Source organism: Ptychodera flava, chromosome 19, assembly GCF_041260155.1.
Source record: "Ptychodera flava strain L36383 chromosome 19, AS_Pfla_20210202, whole genome shotgun sequence".
Lineage (NCBI taxonomy): Eukaryota > Metazoa > Hemichordata > Enteropneusta > Ptychoderidae > Ptychodera > Ptychodera flava.
The window spans coordinates 10,207,543-10,232,028 of NC_091946.1; the positions used below are offsets into that span (position 1 = coordinate 10,207,543).

The following is a 24,486-nucleotide window of genomic DNA, read 5'->3' on the forward strand; positions in this document are numbered from 1 at the left end:
TTACTGACCAACTCCAAACCCGCAGCACCTACCCATTCAGTATTTCATGTACAGGTGTACCCAGAGATAGAGTAGTTTCACAATGTGCCAGTTGTGATCAAGTGCCATTGGCGCTATTTTTTGTTTTCATCATATGGATAGAGTCTTCTTCATTTGGTTGGAAATGATTATACCTTCTAGTTTGCCATGTATAATGCAAGTAATACTTATTTCCACCTCTTGCAATCATTCCCACTTATTTCAAATCATGTAAATCATACAAACTGGGCTGATTTTGTTTTAGTTGCTCTAACAACCCTTTATTTCATCAAACTGTCCTCAGTGTAGGACGTGCTCTGTCCATCACGTCTGGCACCCCAAAATTTAACAACTCGATGGTGCCAAATTGATGTGACAGAGTGCAAAGACATAATTGTACAAATCTGTTGATTAAAGAAGCATATCTCAATATCAAGTACTCATGCCTAACAAGGCTTAAAAGAATTTGACCATTTTTGGCAGGTTTCTCTGTTAATTTTGTGTCCTGAAAGGCAACCAAGATAAATGACTGGAGTCTGGCTCACACAAAATAAAAATCAAACCTGAGAAACTAACTAAAACCATGGAGAATATTTTATCATGCAGAGACTCACACAGTGGTATTTGATACAACATGACCACTATTATACAATAATGCCCGATTTATGTTTGGACGTATTGGTAATGTGAAAAAAATTAGCATCTATCCCGGGAAGATTTGCATTCGTGAAAATTAACATCTATCCCAGGAAGAATTGCATTTCATAACCTTTGCCTTGATGTGCCATTGACTCTTTTGTGGACCCGTGATAATTCTACACATTTCATGCATTCTTATTAGGCTGAGTAATTGGAATTTTGTGACATTCAAGTTCTGAAATCCTACAACTTAGAGAGAACACAGAATTATGAAACATGGACACATAATATTAAATGTTTTTCTTTAAAGTCACTTACAAATCTTATTTCATTGTAACAATCACTTGCTTAGCACATTGATGAAAGATATTGCACAAAATTTCATTACACTTCTGATGACGTATTCCCTATGAAATTTTATGAAACACATATATTCATAAAAGGAAATTGTCAGATTTTAATTGCGTCAGCAGATGTTGGGTTTGTTCGAAACAGCAGTTGTACACAGTGTTGAATGGATGAAATATATCGCTCTAAACTGACAAATTTATTGTATTTCTTTCACTTAATGAAGATTCATCAAACTTACAACTGTATGAAAAATATACAAAGGATTGGGTGACCAAAGCAGGTGCAGATCACCTATACAAAGACATTCCCAACATCACACCACGCAACCACCAAAAGGAAAAGCTGATGTAAAATATTCAACAATTTAAAGTAAGAAAACAATGAAAAATGAAAAAAAAAAATGTTTATGTAGGTCTACATTTTCTACAACAGCAGCACACTGTCCATCTACAAGTGTTTTTAGGATCAAATGAACTATGAAATTTGTTCCAATACCATATTTTTATTGCCCGTTTAATAAAAGCAAGCGTTGCATTGATGGTCCGTAATGCCCTGGGTAAATTATTCCATAAATTGGCTATAGGGTGAAAATAGAGGTGCTGGTGAGAAAGAGTGTTAAAGCGATTAAAATCACAGTCTGTATTTGAATCTAGCACTTGTTTTCGAGCTATGTCTAATAGATCATACCCACACTATATTATTTCGGTTTCTACAACTGGATCACCAAGGAATAAGCATTCCTTTGAAATCATAAAATAATGCATTGTGCTCCTTTGTTCTCGTTGCCATGACATTCATTAAACCGTTGACACAATCTTCGGTGCTTGTATTGGCATTAGGTCCTCCCATGTCGGTTTGGACCCATCCTGGATGTAGATTTACCACCATTACTTTATCAGCTTCAAGTTCAATGCTGAGGTTCTTGCTGACCATATGCAAAGCTATCTGTGAAGAGAGAATTCAGAAATGTGTTTCGCCAGATTCAAACTTGCAACCTACAATAACAACTCACATATAAAAGAAGATGGTATGATAGGTTAATGAACTACGACCCCATCTCAAATAAAAGTTCACTAACAAGATGACTCTGTCACCACTCTATTCCTTAACCACCACTACCATGAAGGTTTTCAATCCCGTACTTCTGATGTGCTACATGTACTAGGTTAAGAGTGTCCAATGTTTCTACACACCACAGGGATGAAGAAAACTTTGGTTACAGTTGGCAAAAATGAAAGTATAGGCAGTTACAGGTAGTGAGTCAGCACATTAACTTTGTGCAAAATGTCTTGATTTTTACTTAACTAATAATTTTCAAAGTCGACAAGTTTTAGTTGACAGAAGGTTCTTGTTGCTGACTGCTGGCTATTTTCTACATCCCTGCAGCCAACTTTACTTTGGAAATACATGTATACGAGTAAGAGATTTATGTGGACATCAAGGAAAATAATGCCCTATACATGTATATGGACATATTCACATTGATTTGTTTTGTGATATGATCAAACATGGTCATCATGTAACCAATTTGCTATGAAACATTTTAAGTCAAAAGCCTATAACACAGACATTCCTTGACCTTTCTTGCTCCACTTGTCACAAGTACATCATTATAACAGCTTTATATGAAGTTTTTTTTTGACAAGATCCACCATGGCTGTCTTGTGCCCATTTTGTTGAGAAAATTTTACTGACACAGCAAAACATATTTCGCTCAAACTTTGTAAAAGGAAAATGTCCTATATGGTGTAATGCACATGTCAATTGTTTTGATAGTATATACCTGATGGAAATTTTGTTAATAATTTTGTTTTGCTGCAGCCATTACATACACACACACACACACACACACACACATACCATAACTGATTTCATTCAAACTTTGCGGAAGCACAAGGTTTAAGCGAAATGTTTAACAGTGAAGTTTTACATTGGAAACTACACACATTTTTTTGAAGTTATTATCTATTGATCATTGACAATGACAGCAATGTGGGTTGAGCATATACCTAGTACATGTATAGGTAAAAGGCACCTGCACACAGACTTCAAACTCTATGAATCTCACACGTAAGTTACCAATAGCTTGTCAACAAATACTCATTCACTGACAAAGTCTAAATGTATTATGGCAGAGGACAGTCTTGGCACAGCTGGATATCACTGATACTTGTAGAATTCACATAAACTTTACGTTCACCCAAACTTTACGTTCACCCAAACGGCATGCTACTGTAACAGTAATTTCTGCTGTAATTTTTGCTTAACCTGTAAAACCTACCTTGGAACATCTATAGCTGTAATATCTGGCACTTCTATTATCATCGATGGAACCCACTTTACTGGACATATTCATGATTGCAGCACGTGATGCACTGTACTCATCTTTACCATAGGTCTGTGCTGCTTTCCGGATGAGTGGCAGAAATCTCTGTAGAAATCAAAATGAGAAGTTGTATTAATAAAACAACAAAAAGTCACTGATCTTATGCAATTTTTTCATACAGCTGCACTACCATATTTTATCTTTTACATTCCACACAACAAAATTGTGAAATGTGGGAGTTCATTTTGCATTTTGAAATGCTGATGTTGACCAGATCTGTAAATATAGCCATGTCCTTATTGTCTTGTTCAGACTCAAAATATGACTATGACCTTGCTAGAGCTTGAATAATCCTGTTTGGGGATTGCATTCTGGGGTGCCTGGTACAAGTGATACAATCTACCAAACCAAAGTATTAGTGTCCTCTTGTAATATTAAATTGCATGGAATTAATGTAAACAATATTTAGAAATTCATCAAGCAGTAATATTTACAACTTATTATTGATTTGGATGCCTTTAGTGTACAAATCATATCCAACATGTAAAATTCTGATGCGAAGGTATTGAGATTTCCACCAAATTAACAATTTTGCTGCTCGATAACTTCATTTGAACAAATTGTTTACAGTTGAACATGCATCTACACACCAAATACATAGATTAAGTGTGCAGCAGTTTTCAAAGTTTTGCAATTGGACCAGGGAAGTCGAGAATGAGCTATTTGGAATTTTTTTGGACTAAAACAGCAAAAATTGTCCAAAAAATACAATATTGTAGGTTTTGTCACAATTTGAATAAAACTAATGTATAATATTGGATCATATTGAAAAATAAACTGAGTTTCCTATGTATGCCATAGTGTATTATCCCTGTACCAAGTTGAAAGAAATTGACCAGGGCATGTCTGAGATAATAATCTGCGTGGACAGATGAACGGACAGAGCCCAATCTACAACATAAGTCCCTTCAGACTTTGCCAACAGATCTAAATAGAATGGTATCAAAGCACAAGGGTAGACACGCGGTCTTGCACTGTGCTTTGCATCAATAGATGCAAATAGATATTGATTCTTACAGATTCAGGAAGATTCATCATTCATCACAAATTTCCAAGAAATTCTCCTGCACATTTGAATCATATCATAAAATAATTTTGCACACATATGTAAGTCATAGTGTGTTGTCCTTCTGCCAAATAAAAAAAAAATCAGTTAATGTTTGAGTAATGGCTATGGACATGAAAAAAGTCAGAACAAACTGGCCATATGGTGACCATATTGGATTTAATCGTAAAGCTGTTTGAGGTGAATTTGTCAGTCATAGTGCTTTGTGCTTGTGCTGAGTTTGAATGGCATCAGTCAAGGCATGCCTGCATAATAGCCGAATAAACCCAAAATGGTTGCCAAATTGGATCATATCACAAATCCAAATGGCAAGCATATGTATGCCATAATATTTTATCCTTGTACCATGTTCAAAAGAAAATCAACTGGGAAATATCTATGTGGACAAACAGAACCAAATCTATATGACACCCCCTTAAACTTCGACCTTGGAGACTAACAATACTACTTCGTACCTTAGTGATTAATAATGGACCAATTGTATTCACTCTGTAGACTGACAGCATTGCTTCTTCTGTCACATCATCAATTTTAAGTTCTTTTATAGCAATTCCAGCATTATTAATTAGCAAATTGAGTCCACTTCCTGTAAGTATCTGTTCAACCTGCACGGCTGCATTCTCAATGGTTGTCTTGTCCTCAACATCTGGAAAATGAAAGCAAATTTCTAGATTTCTCATTTCAAACATTCAAAAATCACACAGGATATAATGACAAAGCTGGCTATATACAGCTCCCCTGCAGTTTCCATAGAAACAAATATAAACTAGCTGGTTGTAAGGTATCTGGCATACAATAATTCATAAATCAATAAAAATCTGAAGAATTCAGTAAAATATTGGAAAACAGAGTTTTGGAAAAAAGAAAATTTGACTATTTTTGAATTGGCATATTCAATTGAACAAAATCCAATCCACAACCTATAAAGCATTTGCCAACAAAACAAAAGGGTGGTACATGTGGAAATGCTGAACTTTTGCAGTGAACATTCATTACACGCACGCACAGTCATGGAAGAGAATATGCTTCAATGAAATTTTAATTCATACCTATTTTGAGTACATGAACACTTGGATTGTCCTTGCTTATCTGCTGTAACTCCTGTAAAAAATTAATATTTGTTCTGAGATATATTTCATAGATTTTTGTGAAATATTCTGTAAAGAGCTTGATCATAAATGCAGTATAAATTCTTAAATAAATACTTCAATGAAAAATATCATAGTTCTGCTTTTATTTTCTCTTATTGTTTGTGTTGATGATTTATATTAACTGTGTCACCTTCATTTTGTGGGAACACAAAGAGACAAATGCAAAATGCAAAGTACATAATTGTATTTATGAAAACTAAGATGATAGAATAACATTACATATCTGTAATATTACATACCACAATGATAATATGTGACATTTTTCCTTTCAGTTCCTGCATATCTGTATTTATACCATGGAATCTCATTCAACCTTATATATATATTGCTTTTTAACCACAGCTGTGATGCTGCCTAGAGTCTAAAGCAATTTCTGTATGAAACTGTATGCATATTGTTGCCACATCACTGAATTCCAATATAAATAAGTGGTGGAAATAGTAAACTAGAAGGTATGATGATTTCAACAATGTTTTGAATACAACAATAGTGTGAACGTCTGAAGACAAGAATATTGGAAGAGACGAATTTGATTTGGACGGACATCCAAAAGTACTAACATACATACATACAGACATACAGACGCCGCCGACCTACCATATAAGCTCTCTTTGGTATAAATACTTATACCAAATGTGAGCTAAAAATTGTGTCAATGGCATGGTAGCTACGGCTGAACATTTCTTTTCAGTCAGCATCTTTTTATAGCAAATCTAATGACATCTGTCAATTCGTTGATTCAAACTTTAGCTTTTCTTAAAACTTCACCAAACAAAATACCTGCTGATGAATTGTAATAAAAATCTCAAAAAGCTAAAAAAGCATGCACCTCATTGTATTGTTGCAAACCCTCACCCCTATGCAAAACATGCACAAACATGGAATACATACAATTATCTCGCTTATGCTGTTCCATCCACAGTAACCATCACTTCGGCATTCTTTAGATATAACGCTAAAGCTAAAGCTGAGTAGCGTTATTTCAGCGTCAGTGAGGAAGGTCACTTGAGTTTGAGGATGACGCCAACTTTACGCTTGTGAGTAGACTTGGTTCAAGTCTGTGATTTGTGAATGTTTGAGTGGAGTGAATGCAATGATTTGTATTTTGCTTTCATGTGAATAGCGCGCCTGAGTGGACATGATGAGTGAGGTGAACGCTATACAGGGGAGTTTCACCCGGAATCACGGTGAATCCGGCAGAAACTAACTCACTATACTGCGCAGACTCAAAGGTAACACATTCAATCGCTGGGAAAACCGGCTTGGGCTACCAAATTCCGAATTCCAATAGGTTTGTACGAAATTGGAGAGGCACAAGAGAAAATATTATGATTTTATTGTTTGAAAATTCACCGCCTTAAACCAAGTCTATCTTGTCTGTGTTTCCGCTGCCGCTCGTTTTTTTCGCATTTTCAGAAGAAAATCAGATGTTTACGAAAATATTCTAGTTAGTATTCGTACATTTTGCGAAGATATTTGACCACTAATCACTATGAAAAAACGTTCGAAGGGAAATGTAAACATTGTTTTTACTCCAAACCTTTCATTTTGCAGAGTTGGTAACACGAACCTGGCCATGGTTTTCCATGGTTTTACACGCAATAGAACACAACTAAGTCTCTCTACTAAAATGACATCGTCCAAAATCTTCAACCAACCAATGACTCTGTATCAACTATGGTTAAGTCTCTGCGCTCGTAATGCACAGGTTTTGATGTTGGGTCCACTTTCGTCATGAAAGCCGTCTTTTAATTGGACAATGCATTTGAAAGGCCGACACACAGCAGACGGCGCATGGCAATCATTAAGATATGGAGCGGTCAATACTGCATGCGATAGACGATGACTAAACTAGTAAGAGGTCCGATCTCCGAAACTTTAATAAGGCATTACCGGTGGTAAGCTTTATCAGACAAAGACAGAGATCGTGTAGCTTCGACTGCCAAGAGCCACACAAACTGTGAAATTGCTGGAGATTTCGCAAAAAAGAGCATGATTACCGTTTTGAACTACGTGAGCTCGTCAAGATGAAGTTGTCCCTGTGCAGCAGATTTGAACGCCATAGAGAGCTACCGACGTTTGAAATCGAAGTTGGAAAATAATCTTAAAGATGGTCATACCAGTTCCGTAACTCAAATCTCATTCAGTAATGTGATTCGAATATTGACGGCACGCGGTTTTAGATACACTCAGTGTGACAGTTTTCGGACAGGGCAGTGAATTTCGCCCAAAAGCTGTTTCATACATGACGAGCAGTACGAAATCTTATTACCACACCCTTCGAAACTTTATTGTGTTTATCCTAAAACTGTTAACAGGACGGAAATGGTATTTAGGGGGTCAAAGTTGCCAAATTTTTGACCCAATGTTGAGTGTGTAGTAATCGGACGTCGTCTTTGGAATGTGATTATAGGGGCTAAATATTGATATTTTGAAACTTCAAATCCCCGATTTTCAATTTAGAAAACTGTTTGTAAGAATTTCGTGATAAATTAGTTATGTTCAATCCATGGACGACGTAACTATATTTCGATATAGTTTCTATATTTAGCACATGTATAGTGCTTACATATCGGACATGGGCTGTCTCTGTGTGTTGCTTTTGACACCTTGTATCGTACGGTGCGCCCGATATAGCTTCCATCAAAAAAATAACTATTCACCTGACTTAATATGCGGACACATGACTTGTGAAACGCTATCAATACAGAGCGAAGTGAGTACAACGAACAGTGCAGCATGTCATTAAATGTCCGAAAACTGAGGTCGTCCGAAAACTGTCACACTGAGATTCGGGGGTCTAATTTAACTTCGAAAATCATTTAATTTGTTTTGGGATTGAGTGTTGGTAATGTACAGTATTTATCTTTTATTCAGTCTTACTTGCCTATATTGACATCCCATTTACTTTGTTCAGCAAATCAAACCATTATTATTGATTGGTTTACATTTGTGTCTTTTTATTTTATATGAATTATTGTCTTTTTTTTGATGCGTCACTTGTACAATCATTGACAGTCTCGCTTCTCCATGGTCCGTCCACCAAGCACAGCACTTTGTACTATGGTGCAACATATGTCAACATGTACGACCCAATTTACATAAATATCAAAGCTCACAAAAACCCCCGAATATGATATAAAAAGCACGTCACTACATTTTTGTAAGCAACCGAGGATGAGAAACAAACTAAATTTTTTTGCCATAATACCTGGTATTTTATTGTCATTTAGGGAATATGACTGGACAACATTGCTGCACAGAACAAAATATTGAAAAATGCAGGTCTACATTGTTACTTTCACTGTCTTAAATTTCAGTACTTTCACTGGAAATAAAGATATCTGACTTCACAAGTTCAAACTTATGAACGTACTAGTATTATTTGTTTCAATTGACTGTATCAATTATGATCAATTCAAGAAATACAGTGAAACTTAGAGTGTACTTGGATGGCCTAATTATTGAGGAAAAAAGTCTACGGTAATTATTGCATGAGAAAATTTTTCTCAAAATGAGAATATTTTTAGCGCACCATTCTCATTTTTGAGAACATAACCTGCTGACCCAGAGGAAACCCAGCTTGTGAGAGACCTTTCAGTAGAACAGAAAGTACCAAGTCATCCTTACAGGCTGTTCCAAGCGTCACCAGTCCTCCCTCAACAAGCAAAAATAAGACCAGTGATTCTACTTCGGAATAAAAGGACGCCATGTGATCTACAGACTCAATACGTCCTAAGATCATGTGATGGCAATACAAACAAACCCATGTTTCTATGTATGTTTGAGAATATGGGTTTGTTTGTACCGTATTCCATTCCAATTACGGGTTTAACCTATTTCCTTTGTACAATCTGACTGCGAACAAATTCACATCTCCACCGCGCCCCTGGGTACACCCTTTATATTATACAAAATATACTAGGATGGTAGGTGCTGCAGAGTTTGAATTTTTTATGTATCTGTACACCAAATACAGATATGTACATGGTAGATAAGTAGGTAGGTAGGCATTTGGCAAATGTAGCCAAATGTACGTACATACATACATACATACATACATACATACATACATACATACATAATCCGTGGCTTTGGTATGGCGGGTACATGCAACTCGAAAAGATTTGATACTTACATGCGCGGTATCTGGTGACCTGCACGATGCAAATATATGAGCAGGAGGAGATGGCAGTCGCACAAATTGTTTCACCAACTCCAAGCCGATTCCCCGGCTACAACCAGTAATTAACACAGTTTTTGCCTGTAAAGATGCCATTGACTCTGAAGCGTTTGACTGGAGGTTATCGTGAGTGCAGCTCGTCACTTCTGTTCTGATTGTCTGGGTAGAAGGTGATGGCATATCGATCACGCTCGGGTCAGGGGTTATCTGCTGGAAGCGCGGTCAAACGCCACCAGCGGTGCTCGTCCATATTATTGTTGTTTGGCGCAATCTCAATAACACATATGCGCGCGTAAATTTGGGTTGCTGCCTCTCTCTTAGAGGGTCTATGTATCAATGAACAATTACGATTTCAAAATAATAAATACCTCACCATATAAATAAGATAAATGTAGCACTAAAGGGAATTAATACTGTTGTTTTCGATGGTCAACAATTAATTCGCTCAGACGTAAACAACACAATATTCTTCTGTGAGCAATCGGTAAGCTTATATTGCTAGCACTTTCCACAGTCCCTCGTGGACTATTCAGCTCTTGGACTATTCGCCCCATAGACGAGTGTAGTGATACACCCGGTGGTGGCAGTCCCCGGGTTGGTGGGTACCCATGCGCGTTACCAAATTAACGGAAAAGGGGGTGTTTTTCTTCAGTCATCTCGGAGATTCTAGGTCCGTGAAATCGAGAAAAAGGGGTACTTTTTCAGAGTAACCTCCGAGATTAGGGGTAGTCCTTTCATAATCTCCCTAGGACACTAAATCTGGTCTAGTCTCACTCACAAAGAAAATGAAAAACAGTACCGTACGTTTGTATGTACATATGACCTATACATGCCCATCACTTAGATGATTGTGTATGAATGTGACTAAAATCAGGTGAGGACAAACATTTGTGATGTATGTACATGTATACAAAGTCAACCTCCAGGGTCAACCCTGGAAGTCAACATACTAACCTCCTAGATTTCGAAAATAAGGTTATGTTTTTTACAGCTAATTTCTCCCAGATTTGCCACAAATAGGGGGTGTTTTTCTCAGAAATATTCTAGGAAAGGGGGTACTTTTCAAACTTGGGTAACAAGCATGGGTACCCACCAACCCGGGGACTGCCACCGCCGGGGTGATACATAGCGGCCGCCGCGTACTATGCATATTATTCTATGCTTAGGCCGCGTTCAAAAAAAATGGCGGGGGGGGGGGGGCGGAGGAATCGCGATTGAAATCTTATTTTTTTTCAGATCCCCCCCTCAATACCCTCAAAAATTTTCAAGTCCCCCCCTCGATACCCTCAAAAATTTTCAAGTCCCCCCCCCAAATTACCATATAGCCGCATATTAATTAGGAATGCACGCAGAGTAAAAAAAAACATGTAATGTGTCGTTCTGCACGCAAATGTTCAACACTACCTCTTATCAGCAGGTTGTAGAGCCATATACCTAGGGCAAGTTCTTAAATTGATTCATTTTTAAATGCATCAGTGAACTTTTGGATTTCTCAGTCTAAGCCGACTTGAGTTTATCCAACTGTGGCCAGTTCAATGGCACCAGCTGAAAAGCACACAAAATGACAATCATGAGAGAGTATGAAATTTGTGTATTCCTAGCTACGTTTAACCAAATTGTGAAAAAATGAGCACAGTGACCTACCGAGAATTTTTTTTTCAAAAGTACAAGACATATGTACAACTTAGATGCCACTTATAAAATGTTTTACAAAATTGACAATACTGGAAGGTTAAAATATTCCATGAAATTAATGTTTTAATCTCAGAAATTTTGGGTGTAATAATGGCAAATTTGATAAAAAATAAAAGATTCCATTTAGTCACACATTTTTCCATTTAAATTAGAGTCTTTACTGTTCAAAGTTTTACTTTTGTGTTATTGGTACAATGAGATGTGAAAATTTCATTCACTGCATGAACTTGAAATGAATGGTTTTATATATTGATTTTAAGTGATTTTAGAAAAACTGACTTTTCATCGTACATTTGTATAAGATCAAGTATGGTGACCCCATCTTTTTTCTCTAATATTTGATTCTTCTCATATGCCAGAATTCAAATATCCATGGTAACTGTTAGTCCCCTAGTCTTCTATGCGTTGCTCTCTGGCTGGATCTTGTGTACAAGTAGATGTATGTTTCACTGTCAATTGAGTGTCCTATGGCCGAAACTCTTCTTAAACTACATCAGAGTCAGAGCTACATGTATCACTGTCACTGCCAGTATGTAGTAGCAGGGCAGTAGTTGTACTAACTTTTTATTTTGACAATATTTTTGTTCAGTTTATACAATTGTGTTCTTGTTCTACTCCCTACAGAATGTTGAGCTATCCAGTATTCAGCTTGCCAACACAGCCTACGTGTACCGTGCATTTGCATCATTCAATTATCACCAATATTTAGACAAACGGGCTTTGTTGACAAACTGAATATTGTGTTTTTCAGCAGCATGCTGTAGAGAGACACCAAGAAACTGTGTTTGATACATTGCATAGAAATATTGAAAAATTATCAACAGTTGTAGCTCCTGCCCCATTACAAGGCCAACTTGTTCTACGAAAATTAATGGCATTCATACATTTTTAGACTTTTTTGAGATTTAAAGACATAAAATATGACAAAACGGTTCTAGATTTTGTTTAATTATTACTAACATTAGAACCATTGGACGACATCAAAATGTTGGGAGTCAAAATATTTTCAGGTCCCCCCCCCCCTATAGGCAGAGCAAAACTTTCAAGCCCCCCTCGACTACCCCAAAAAATTTCGAATCCCCCCCGAATTCCGCCAGCCCCCCCCCCCACCACTTTTTTGAACGCGGCCTTAGTACGCGGCGGCCGCTATGTATCACTGTGATTCGCCCCATAGACGAGTGTACATAAGCGAGGGTTGTTTCTCGCTTATGTACACTCGTCTATGGGGCGAATAGTCCCAGAGCTGAATAGCCCACGAGGGACTGTGCACTTTCAAATTCGTAAGTAGGCCTAATACAGTTATCTGCAAATACGTGAATATTCGGCGACTTGAATCTTTTTTTATTCTACCACATAACTATACCTAATAACTATAAGCTTAATAGGCCTAACGGTCTCATCTACGTCTGTAACCTATAGAGTTTCATTGTACATTAAAGTTTCGGTATTAGAGGATGTAATACGGCAATAGCGCTGATCGCAGATGACGTCACTGTTCTCTCTCATTAATATGCATAAATAAACATTTGTCCGCATTTTCCGCTTAAACGACGAAAATAAAACCTGCGTCACACTTTATATTCGTATGAATTGATGAGTGAGACTACAAGCTGCAACAACAGCCGCGCATACAACGACAAAATTTGTCCGAATTTCAGCATATTTGTCCGAAAGTCACGCGAGTGCAGCTTTATTTAGTAAAAAACCCGAAATCGCGATCAACGCTATTGTACAATGTGTGGCGGGTTAGATTATATTTGGAAAAAAACGAATCTTGTTTTCCTAGGATTTTATACGTGAAACTTGTGTGACGCCAAAGGTCAAATAACGGCTCTAATACGATCAGGACTTCCCGTCAATTTTATTCTTCTATACTCCGCTTTCGGACTCCGCTTCCTCTTGTAAGGTATGCGTTGGTATATAATAATCTTAGCGATTAGGCCTACTAAACATCTGTCTCATGTAATATACCTTAGTATGCATTTGACTTTTCTTGTAAAACTCTACTTAGGAAGGTGTAAACAAAAAACGGCAATCATTAAATATCGGGATTGTGCCCTCAGCGTATAGCAGAGCTGAGGTATTGTCTCAAACAATACGCGGCATGGTGACAATACCTCCGTTATCTCACAGTCGTTTGGTGGGCTATTCAGCTCTGGGACTATTCGTCCCATAGACGAGTGTACAGAAGCGAGGTTGTTTCTCGCTGACATCACTCTGAGATAATATTTGTATATTCTTCTCGCTTCTGTACACTCGTCTATGGGGCGAATAGTAGTCCCAGAGCTGAATAGCCCACGAGGGACTGTGGTTATCTCGGTATTTCGTCAGTCGATAGATACCCTGGATAAAACTGCTAAAACAACACTAAAATGCAGGTAATTCTGCTAGGAAGGAATCTTATTCTAGACAGATGTATTGTGATCGCTGATACGCGATCGGTGATCTATATTTTTAATTCGACGACTCAGCTTTATTTCTTGATAGTTGATTAGGCCTACTACTGCTTTAGAGTATTGACACTTCGGCTTTGCGGGTCGAACTTTTATTAATTTCCAAGGTAATCATCCCGGTAACATGCTGTGAAAGTTTTGATGTCCTAACCTGTTGGAAAGGGTCATAAATCTACTTGCAATCGATGTTATATCACCGCTTCTGACAAGGGTAACTTTTATTTTCAGGGGTTCGGGGGATGGCCGTCAAGGGTAGATGTTAGGGGTCAAACTATGCTTCTGAGCGCATAATTTCACCACAACCGACTTGGTTATGAAATTTCCAACTATTCCTCAATCCAAAACTGGGGAAAAGTTTTAGGATCGACCAGCTTCGTGCACATTTAACCACAGACAGTGGAGGGGGGGGGGGTACTTTACAGATGTAAAGATGCCAATCAGGTGGGTAAATACCATATCCGAAAATGTTCATTCAACAAACAAAAAACAAACAAACAAATAAATAAACAAACAAATAAACAAATAAACTGCTCTTTATTGACAAATATTAACAAAACAGCTTTTCGCTGTTATTTTATTAAAATAACAAATAAACAAACACAAACATACACACAAACAAACAGACACAAATAAACAACAAGCCCGTGTACCCTGTGGTCAAACGTCAATTACATATTTGCGAGTGCCCTCAATGGATCGAGAATGTAGAAAATACGTACTTTCGTTTATGTTGCCCCGGGACATGCGCAGTAAGTATATTTACTTCAAACAAACTATGACAAATCTGTCGGACATTAGTGCCAAACGCACAGACAAATTTAAAATATCCTCTGTCAAATTTTGCCGCTGGTTGCTGGTGACAGAAATTCAACGACGATTATCGAAATCAGTTGTCATCTTTAAAGTCGCAGATTACTTTTCAAAACAACTGAGAAAACTAACGTCAGGATAGTCATATTTTTCTAAGTCTATTGAGCATTTGAAAAATTGTGAGAAAAACTCATCGTTCATGACCAGTATGTGTGTTACAGCGCATGCGTAACTAACCCGGTCAGCCATATGGCTAAATTGTTAACAAAACTGTCAGTCATACAACGAAATTGGAAGAATTTTAATTTAGCATTTCATTTCTCTGATAGTGCAGCTACTGTTAAGACAAGAATACCAGAGGTCCAATGCTTCAGCAGACATAATACTGATCTTATTGAGATGAGAAACGGTACACTGACCGCCACTATAGCCATGCAATGAAGTCAAAACCACCATTCACTTTTAAAATCATACAGTGTAAAGTTTACCTGTTTTTTTTTTTGGTAAATTGAAATTAAAAGAAACGTTTCAACATCTAGAGTTGAGAAATACAATTTTAGTATTTAAATAGTTTATTCATCCGATGTTGTTTACCCAGGAGTCCAAATACAGATCAACGGATGTTCTTTGCTTTGGCCAAGGTCTCCTAGTATTCTCGATGAAATGAACTGTTAAATTTCTTTCAAAGTCGTTGTATGACACTGACCTTATTGCCAGGCAGTTAGCCGGCCATATGGCTACCAGGACTATACTGCGTGCGCATGCGCTGTGAGGAGTCTTTGATTTGCATTACACGAAGTGTATAACCAGAACGCAGAATTCCGTCTCAGTACTGTTTGTGAATGAGTAACTTCCTTGAGGAGATGTACCAATTCTATTATCATTTTTTCCTTTTATTTAGCCAACTTCTCAAATAGTACTTCTTGTCAAATCAGAGCTAGAATAGGGGGGATAACTCCAAAATCGACACCATTGTTGAGTAAGTTCATAGACCCTAGGGTCCTACTCTAAGTTAGTTTGGATTCTAAACTAAGTTTTTGTCTTGTTTTGAATGTGTTAGGGTTTCTGTGTCCACCAATACTATGTGATATGCTACATATGATGCGGTACTCATATGATCATCAGTACAAAACATTGTTAATTTGTGATCCATTTCGACAGTAATACCGTTTATGATTTAGCGGGTTTCTTTTGTCATAGGTCTCTTGATCGAAGTCCCTCCCAAGAGTGTTGTCCTCGTTTTTCAACTTATATAAAAACCTGATTGAGTTTATATTGTTCTTCTAAAATGATATCGGAAGCACTATATTTGGATCGGCGTGATCAATGTTTAGCTGTATTTGAGACTCCCTGGCCATGCAGAATACTCAGGATCGTGTGTTGGTTTTTAGTTATTCTTTCGTTTTTATTACTTCTGCTTGTTTGCGCATTCCTACCGTGTTTTGGCTGGTGTTTATTCTGATTTTGATTGGTCCTTTATATTGTGGTGTATCTCCTTATGCTATTGTTAGCATTTGTTTCGGAAACTGGTCGAAGAGAACCGCAAAGTATTGTTTTCCACAGGTAATGCCGGGAAACGCAAATAACAATTACCATTCACTTTGAGTGATGTGGTGTGAAATACATGTAAGGCTTCGACTTAGTGAGTTTATGGTTTCAATGTGTTGTCATTATTGGTCTGATTACTTACCCGAACTTGGAAAGAATGAAACAAAACAAAATGAGAGTGCGACACGCACGGTAGATAATAACCGAAGGAACGGTTCATCTTTTAAAATTGAGTCTCGATAATTTGACCTTATGAACTCCCAGAATTTTCAAAACTGAACGCACTGAATTGCCCGGCTATTATTACACAAATGAACTGTTGTCTTCGCCTATCGGCACCAACACGTACTACTGTTTTCTTAAATTGTACCGCGATCATTTAAGTTAAAGGAGTAAAAACTAATTAATACGAATATTTCAGTATTTTGATTTTACACTCTAAACTCATTATATTTTATAAACTGTCAAAATTTTAATATTCCTCAATGTACAATGTTCTTAATTTGCATATTTTGATACTTATTTTTTGTTTTATGATGGAGCGGGGGCGATGTCACCGAATAATCATCTGTTTCATATGGAATGGTAAACGGTGTTACACCAACAGTCAACTCTGCTCATGTACTTCTCCTTTTAGTAATTTACATCTTCACCAATTTTTCATAATTTTAGATTTCATCAATAATAACTATTTCTTTAAAAAGTATACTTATCTGATAAGTTCTATGTAGAGATTAAATACGGCAAAATTGCAACTTAATGGTATACTGTCACCTGTTCCAATTTTGCCACAGTTACCATGGAAAGAGAAAATCTAACCAATCACAGATTTTAAGCGGGTGGCCACTTTTTAAAAACAGCGCCCTCACATGGGCATTATGATAACCAAGGAACGCCCCTCTGACCATACATGGGCATATTTAGATTACAGGTGACTGTATACCTTTAATGTGTGTCAATGCCAGAATACCTGCAGTTTTCCTTCAGATGTAGAGAAAGTACCCATAATGCATTGTAACATGCCATATTTTCCTCATAGAAATGCTGCTTACCGGCCCGGGTTTTGTAAGTTTATGGCATACAAACTGATGAAGATGGATGACGCTTTTTAACTTCGCTGGATCTTAACATTATGTCATGTAAGCGCAAGCGTACTTCAACAATATCTTTTCATTGCATAATTCTTATGATGACGTATGAAGTGACTGTAGATCAACCTTAGAATATAAAAAGTTAAAACTTTACTCAAACATTTTTCAGCAGACTGAAAGATAGTCTGCTTCATGTAATTACGAATAATAATTAGAGATAAGCGTGCTAAGTTCAGACTTTCACCATCAAAGTCATGTGGTGCTTTGCAACGTTACCGCTGGTGCTTTATCTAGAAACAACTTGAAGGGCGGTGGTCGTCGCGCTGCGCACGCGCGACTTTTTTGTTGATAAACATGATTTTGTGTAAACATAAGTCTTCTCAACTCCATTGGAGTGAGATGGAAGCGGTCCCTCAATTTGTAAACGCCGTTGTAAGACTCAACATCATACGACAGTAAAAGATTAAGATCGGAAACGAACTTCAGTGATGTATTCCTATTTATAAACTCATATAAAGCTACGAACATTGAGACAATACACTCGGCATATTATGTCGCTGAGTTTACTGCACGCAGTCACGGCACGGTGAACAAATGGGGTTTCATCGCGCGCGGTCACGCTGGTTGTACACGATGCCACAGGCTCTAGAGTCAATGCAGGCGAACCGCTAGCCGCCACTGATACAATAAAAATCATTTTTATTGTATCAGTGGCGGCTAGCGGTTCGCCTGCATTGACTCTAGAGCAATGCAAATTAACAAATTACCTATGCAAATCATAGCATCTCAAAAATCGTTTGTCCATGCCTAAGAAATATACTTTTAACTTTAAAATCACTGAAATAGTTTGTTTAATACGTGGTATATGACCGAAAATGTCTTTTGTAGGAATGTTGGCCGCCATATTGGCATTATGCAAATTAATGAAGTACCTATAAGAAACATTATACCTCCAAAATAATTCCCTGGGCCAAATTACTAGTGTCAGACTTTGCAATCACTGAAACAGCTTGTTTAACATGTGATATATAGCAAATTATGTTATTTTGTTGGATGGTTGGCCGCCATATTTGATTTATGCAAATTAGACATATTTCCCCAAGGTGGATTCGAGTAAACTTTTAATATGTTGTTCTGGGTACCTCATTAAAATGCATTCTGAAGAAAAAAATTCTGTTGCAATTTGTGGTGGGTCTAACCCTATTTTGACTGGACTATGCTGGCGTACGTAGTTTGACGGCTAATGGCGGCATAATACGCAGGTCCCAGTCCATTTACGGTACCTTCTTAAATCGATCACATCGATGCCAATATCATGAAAATTTACAATTTTTTATCGTCACATAATAGTTTTGATCATTCATAACAAACCATCATCAAGTTAATACGTTTACCTTCATTTATGCGTAACACAGCCTAAATTTAAGATGTCGCAAATAATCTCGTTTTGCGATATTTAGCTCACTCTGCTACGACATAAATATTGCGCAACACCTGCGCAGACGTCGATTTTCGTACATAGTCCCCGTCCTTAACACAGCGCGGCGATTGTCGTTTTCGTCCACCGTAGTATAGCGTTCACTCCACTCATCACGTTCACCCTACTCATCGCGTCGACTCACGCGCGCGTTTCACATGAAGGCAGAATACAAATCATTGCGTTCACTCCACTCAAACATTCACAAATCACAGACTTGAACCAAGTCTAGCTAGAATGTAACGGTTCGGTGTTAACTTTTTTCAAAGTTCATCCAGTGTTGACCTGGTGACAGCGTCCACAGATTAGTAAACTTGCTTGGTTTGGCGCATAAGGCAATCATACCGTGATAAAACAGCGCAACATTATCAGAGGACAATACATTATAGTGTGTATGCAGTGAAGGAAAACAAGAAATCTTCAGAAAACCAGTTCTATAACTGTCCTACCAGTTCTATTCAAGAAACTTTAGTTTGGTAGTATAAATCTTTATTGGGACTATCAAACTCCAACATATTTTAATCAAATAAACAATAGCAACAACAAACTTGTGCTGAGACCAGGACACCGGAGACGGACATGTAAACTGTCCTCAACGCGATATTACGTAATTATTGCGAGCGCCCTCAACGGAATAACAATATGGAAATTACATACATTCGTTTTTGTTCTCTGCACATACGAGCAAAATGCATTTGCAGCAGTATTCCCTGCCCTATTTGGCTACAAATATGCAAAAATAGTGTCATTTTCAAGTAAAAATTTCCTTACGTGACGGCTATTGTTAAATTTTATACCACCGTTGAATTAGGAAATCCGCCGATTTTCTTTAGCATAGTTATTTATGAAGTATAAAGAAGTATTTGTAGAGGCGTTAGAAGTGAGCTACAACATCTCGTTCATGTCGGGAAATCATTGCAAATACTTTAATTCTTGTTCTGGCATAAATTCAACAAAAGCTCAAAAGGTATTGTAATAAGCTGGAGGAAGATCTTACAGCAAATAACACAAAAAATATTTGGCAGGGCCTTCAAAAGATAACAAATTACAAGAAAACATCAAGAATTGCAGATGCTTTAATCAGTTCAAATCGCCTAAATTTCAAGAAAGCAGCAGGTCCTGACAAAATTTCACCGCGTCTGTTGAATAACTGTGCTCAGCAGCTGTCCGGTGTCTTAACAGACATCTTCAATATATCGCTCAAACAAGGCAAAGTTCCTCACTGCTTCAAAAAATCAGTCATAGTACCAATACCGAAAAAAGCATCAATATCTTGTTCAAATGACTACAGGCCAGTCGCACTGACTTCTGTTGTAATGAAAACACTTGAGCGTTTGATTCTGGCATTTTTGAAGTCCTGTCCCAGTTCATTGTCTGACCCCTTTCAATTTGCTTATTGTCAAAACAGATCTGTTGAGGATGCCGTCTCTCTAGGTATCCATTACGCACTTGAACATTTGGATAAACCAAATAGATATGTTAGAATGTTGTTTGTAGATTTCAGCTCGGCCTTCAATACGATACTCCCGTACAAGCTTTTCGGCAAACTTAAACAGATCGGTTTTGTCGACTCTATTAGTTTATGGATTCTTGATTTTCTTTTGAACAGACCACAAATTGTTAAAATAGGTGATGTCATGTCTTCCTCTCTTGTAATAAATACAGGCGCACTTCAAGGATGCGTTCTGTCACCGTTCCTTTACTCCCTGTATACTTATGATTGCGTTTCTACTCATGATACCTCTCCATTGATGAAATTTGCAGACGATACAACCATTGAAGGGCTCATAAACAACTCCAACGAAACTTCATATCGCAAACAAGTTGACAGTCTTGTCAGTTGGAGTTCAGAAAATAACCTTGAACTTAATGTTTCTAAAACTAGAGAAATGGTCATCGACTTTGTCAAGACAAACGTGTCCTGAACCTCTTGTTATTAATGTACTTCCATAGAGATTGTTAATTGTTTTAAGTTCCTCGAAACTACCATTTCAAATGACTTAAAATGGCACAGAAACACCGTTAATATCACCAAAAGAGCCCAGCAACGCCCCTATTTTTTTGGCGGTTTAAGAAATTTGGAATCAGTAAGAATATAATGATTCAATTTTACAGGGCTGTGATCGAAAGTGTGTTAACTTTTTCAATCACTATTTGGTTTGGCTCATCATCTCAGCAAGAGAAAACACAATTAAACATCTGGATCAAGGATTATTGGCACAGATTTACCCTCACTTGATAATATCTATCGGCAGTGTGTGGCTAACAGGACCTCACACATCATCGATGACAGCACTTATCCAGCTTATGATTTATTTCAATTGCTCCCCTCTTGACGGCGCTATCGGTCTTTTAAAGTGGTTACGTACGTTGTAGCAATAGTTTTTATTCACGTGCTGTTCAAATACTTTCAGATCGCAATTTTTAATTTGCAATAGTATTTTTTTTATTACCTGTATCCATAAGATTTTATATTCTTTTTTACCCATGCCTCCTTCGTATTACGTTTTGGTTTTATAGTCGGTTGTAAAGTGTTTTTAGTTACCTGTAATATCTGATGTTGTGTTGTTTTGTGTAACGAAAGGCAAGACATTTTCTAAAATGTACATTAATGAATATAATGGCAATACAGCTATCTAATCTAATCTAAAACAAAATACTCTGATATACAAGATGTTTGCTAATTTAATGAGACTCTTTAGGATGTTGCTTCCATAAATTCAGAAATATATCAAGAAAATCATAAAAATATTTACAATATAGCAACTGAGTGGAAAGATAAAAAACCGACTGAGGGTAGACGATCTGCTGACCGGCATTGTTTTACTAACAATTGATTTGAACCACTTTCAGGCACATTTTATAATATTAGTATTCGCATCGCATTTGTTTTACACTTTACAATTACGCATGTGGGTAATCGATAAATCACTTCAGACAGTCGTTTTTATTATTCCGTGAGCCACTGGCACTTGTAGATAGTTTCATTTAATATTATTCGACCAATATTTTGGTCCATTTATGGATTGTAAAAAGCTTGCATTTCTTGATATCTTCGGACATTATATATACATCAACGCCTATTGCCAGTACGTACGTGTGTCGATTGACAATATCACAAACAATTCTGGCGTTTATGAAATTTCTGCAATAAGATTGTTAGTAGTTTAATATGTCTGACTTTAACAGCAGACAAAGCTTACATGCAGTTAGACTTGGTTCAAGTCGGTGAATTTCTAAAAAAAAAATTGTCATAGTTTCGCTTGTGTCTCTCCTATTTCATACAAACCTATTTGGACTTTGGCAGCCCAGGCCAGGTTTCATTGCGATTAATTGAACGCGCTTTAGTCGTAAATCTCTGAACAATATTTCTCTTTTTAATTTGCTATTAAACCTCGGATCAAAGTTCTAGAAATCGGATTGACATGTTCTGAATTTATCGAATAATTTAAGAAACAACATAAAGCATCCTGTAAACTGCAGTCATGTATTTTACAAACGGAAGATGATGTGGAAAGCAGTCGGCAGAGCACTATGCGGTTTGATAACTCTTGTGATGACGAGTGTGTTTCAAAGGTCTGTCGATCACAAAGATCATCCAAGGGTACCTCCATGCAAGGTAACACTCAATGCTCTCACGTTCATGACATAACTTTGCAAATAAATTATAATCCGGAACAACAGACACGTTTAAACTTGTTCATTTGACAGGAAGTTTAGACTTAATAAAGTACTACAGAGGTTTAGGTAAAGTCACGTAGCGCATCAATCCACACAGTATGAAGCCAACTACTTAATACGTTGTGTGTAATCGCAGTGCGGTACACAAGCGGTTACTAACTCGTGAAAAAACAAAATCACTGGTTCATTATGTGTGCAAAGATATAAATTAAGAAGGAGTCAATAACAAAGAAAAACCTGAAGAAAAAAAATGATTCCGCTCATGAATATTCATATTTGCCTGGCAGCTGGAGCAATTCACTGCATGAAGCTATACTGGTTGACTATTCGTTACGATAAATTTATGGTCAATCAAAAAATACGTCACCGCGAGAGAGAACGAGAAAAATGCCATGATAAAGAGTGGCAAAGTTTTACATAATGATCTCAGAAAACTTGTGGTAGTTGTTTAAATTTTGAAAAACTTTGGCCAACTGTTTCACAAGATCAGGTAAAGATCGCTGTCACAGTCATAGAAGGTGCAAAGATCAGAAAAATCCTGTCCTACTAGGCCTAATCACTACCGGGACTGCCCGGGAAACGTTATGGTAAAGTCACTTAACATCAACACATGTATGAACGTTTCAAACACTGTCAATTCATTTTCTTGAAAATTTTAATCCAATTTCCTACGGCCCGCTACGCACTTATATTTGCACGATCTTGATGGTCACCTCCTTTGAGTCAGACAAGACGTTTACGAGGTTAAGCGCGTTCTTTGGGTGTGCTCGCCAGGCTATGTCAAGAAACTGACTTTTCCACGAGAAGAACAAAACTTTAGAGTCATCATTGAGTTTGACGTTAAAAGTACCTTTACTAGTGAAAATGCCCAACCTCACAGTAGCGCCTAATTATCGCCCTGACCAAATAACTGGTTAGCAGCTCATAAGGTAAAATTTTACCTTATAAGCTGCTACCGAGTTATTTGATCAGGACGATAAGCCCCGCGCGTGTTGGTGATCGATAGAACAAATTCATAAAAGATATAAACTGTTTTCTTTGAAATACTATCCATAGATCGCTATGGTAAAGCATATACCCTATTAGCTGCAATAATTGTAGCCCTTGGTTGGTGGGGATTGGGCTTCTGTCGTGCGGCTCGCGCCTTGCCCCAACCAGGCACGGCGCGAGCCGCACGACAGAAGCCCAATCCCCACCAACCAAGGGCTACAATTATTGCAGCTAATACCCTATGGGTAAAGTACCGGCATAGACAGTAGTCCCCCTCTTCTGTCTATGGTAATAGGTACATGCACGACACTGGTAAGGCTTATGTAATAAAAAAGGTTTAATATAGGACATTTATTGATCATATTCATAGCTTCTAGACGAATGATGCCTGCGGTACGACAGCACGCCATTGGACAGTTTGCCTCCATGAAGACGCGGCTTTGCACAGTTTTTTAAATATCAGATAAGTTACAGTTTAGTATCAAGGTGTGACGTCCTTCAATTTCTGTTTTACATGTAGATAACAGATTATACTTACACCGCTAGTGTACGGTGCAGATACTACAATGATGTGCCTTGTATCTTGGCGGACGGCGCCAACATTTATCCGAATTTATCGGCTTTGTACGGTCAATATTGCACTTTACCACAATGTATTTGTCTTGTGTCACGCTGGGTCTGTGAAATCGTTGATATTTATCGGCAATTTGGAGACAGTTGCTAGACGACATACTACAACGAATAGCAGACGCAACAAGGATTTGCCTTGTATCTGGGAACAGTTGTAAAATCGTCGATAATGGTACTGTAATATCGGAAGAAGCAGTGTATCTTTACTTTGAGACGCCGAGTCTGCGAAATGGCCGGTACTTATCGGTGATCGATATTATATGATATTACAGTGACTTCCCGTGTGTTAAGAAACACTAGGCCTGCGAAATCGCCGA

The 24,486-nt window shown here is 37.5% G+C and overlaps 1 protein-coding gene across 1 annotated transcript; it reads right to left on the reverse strand.

The window, feature by feature from the left end:
- Window positions 1–269: 269 nt before the first annotated feature.
- LOC139118521 (C-signal-like) lies at window positions 270–10,005 on the reverse strand. The gene is made up of 5 exons (XM_070681856.1): window positions 9,750–10,005; window positions 5,510–5,561; window positions 4,916–5,106; window positions 3,290–3,439; window positions 270–1,953 (listed from the first exon to the last, which is right to left on the reverse strand). Exons 1-5 carry the CDS (start codon window positions 9,972–9,974, stop codon window positions 1,729–1,731), a joined length of 843 nt encoding a protein of 280 aa, XP_070537957.1. The 5' UTR covers window positions 9,975–10,005; the 3' UTR covers window positions 270–1,728.
- Between the last annotated feature and the right edge of the window lie 14,481 nt (window positions 10,006–24,486).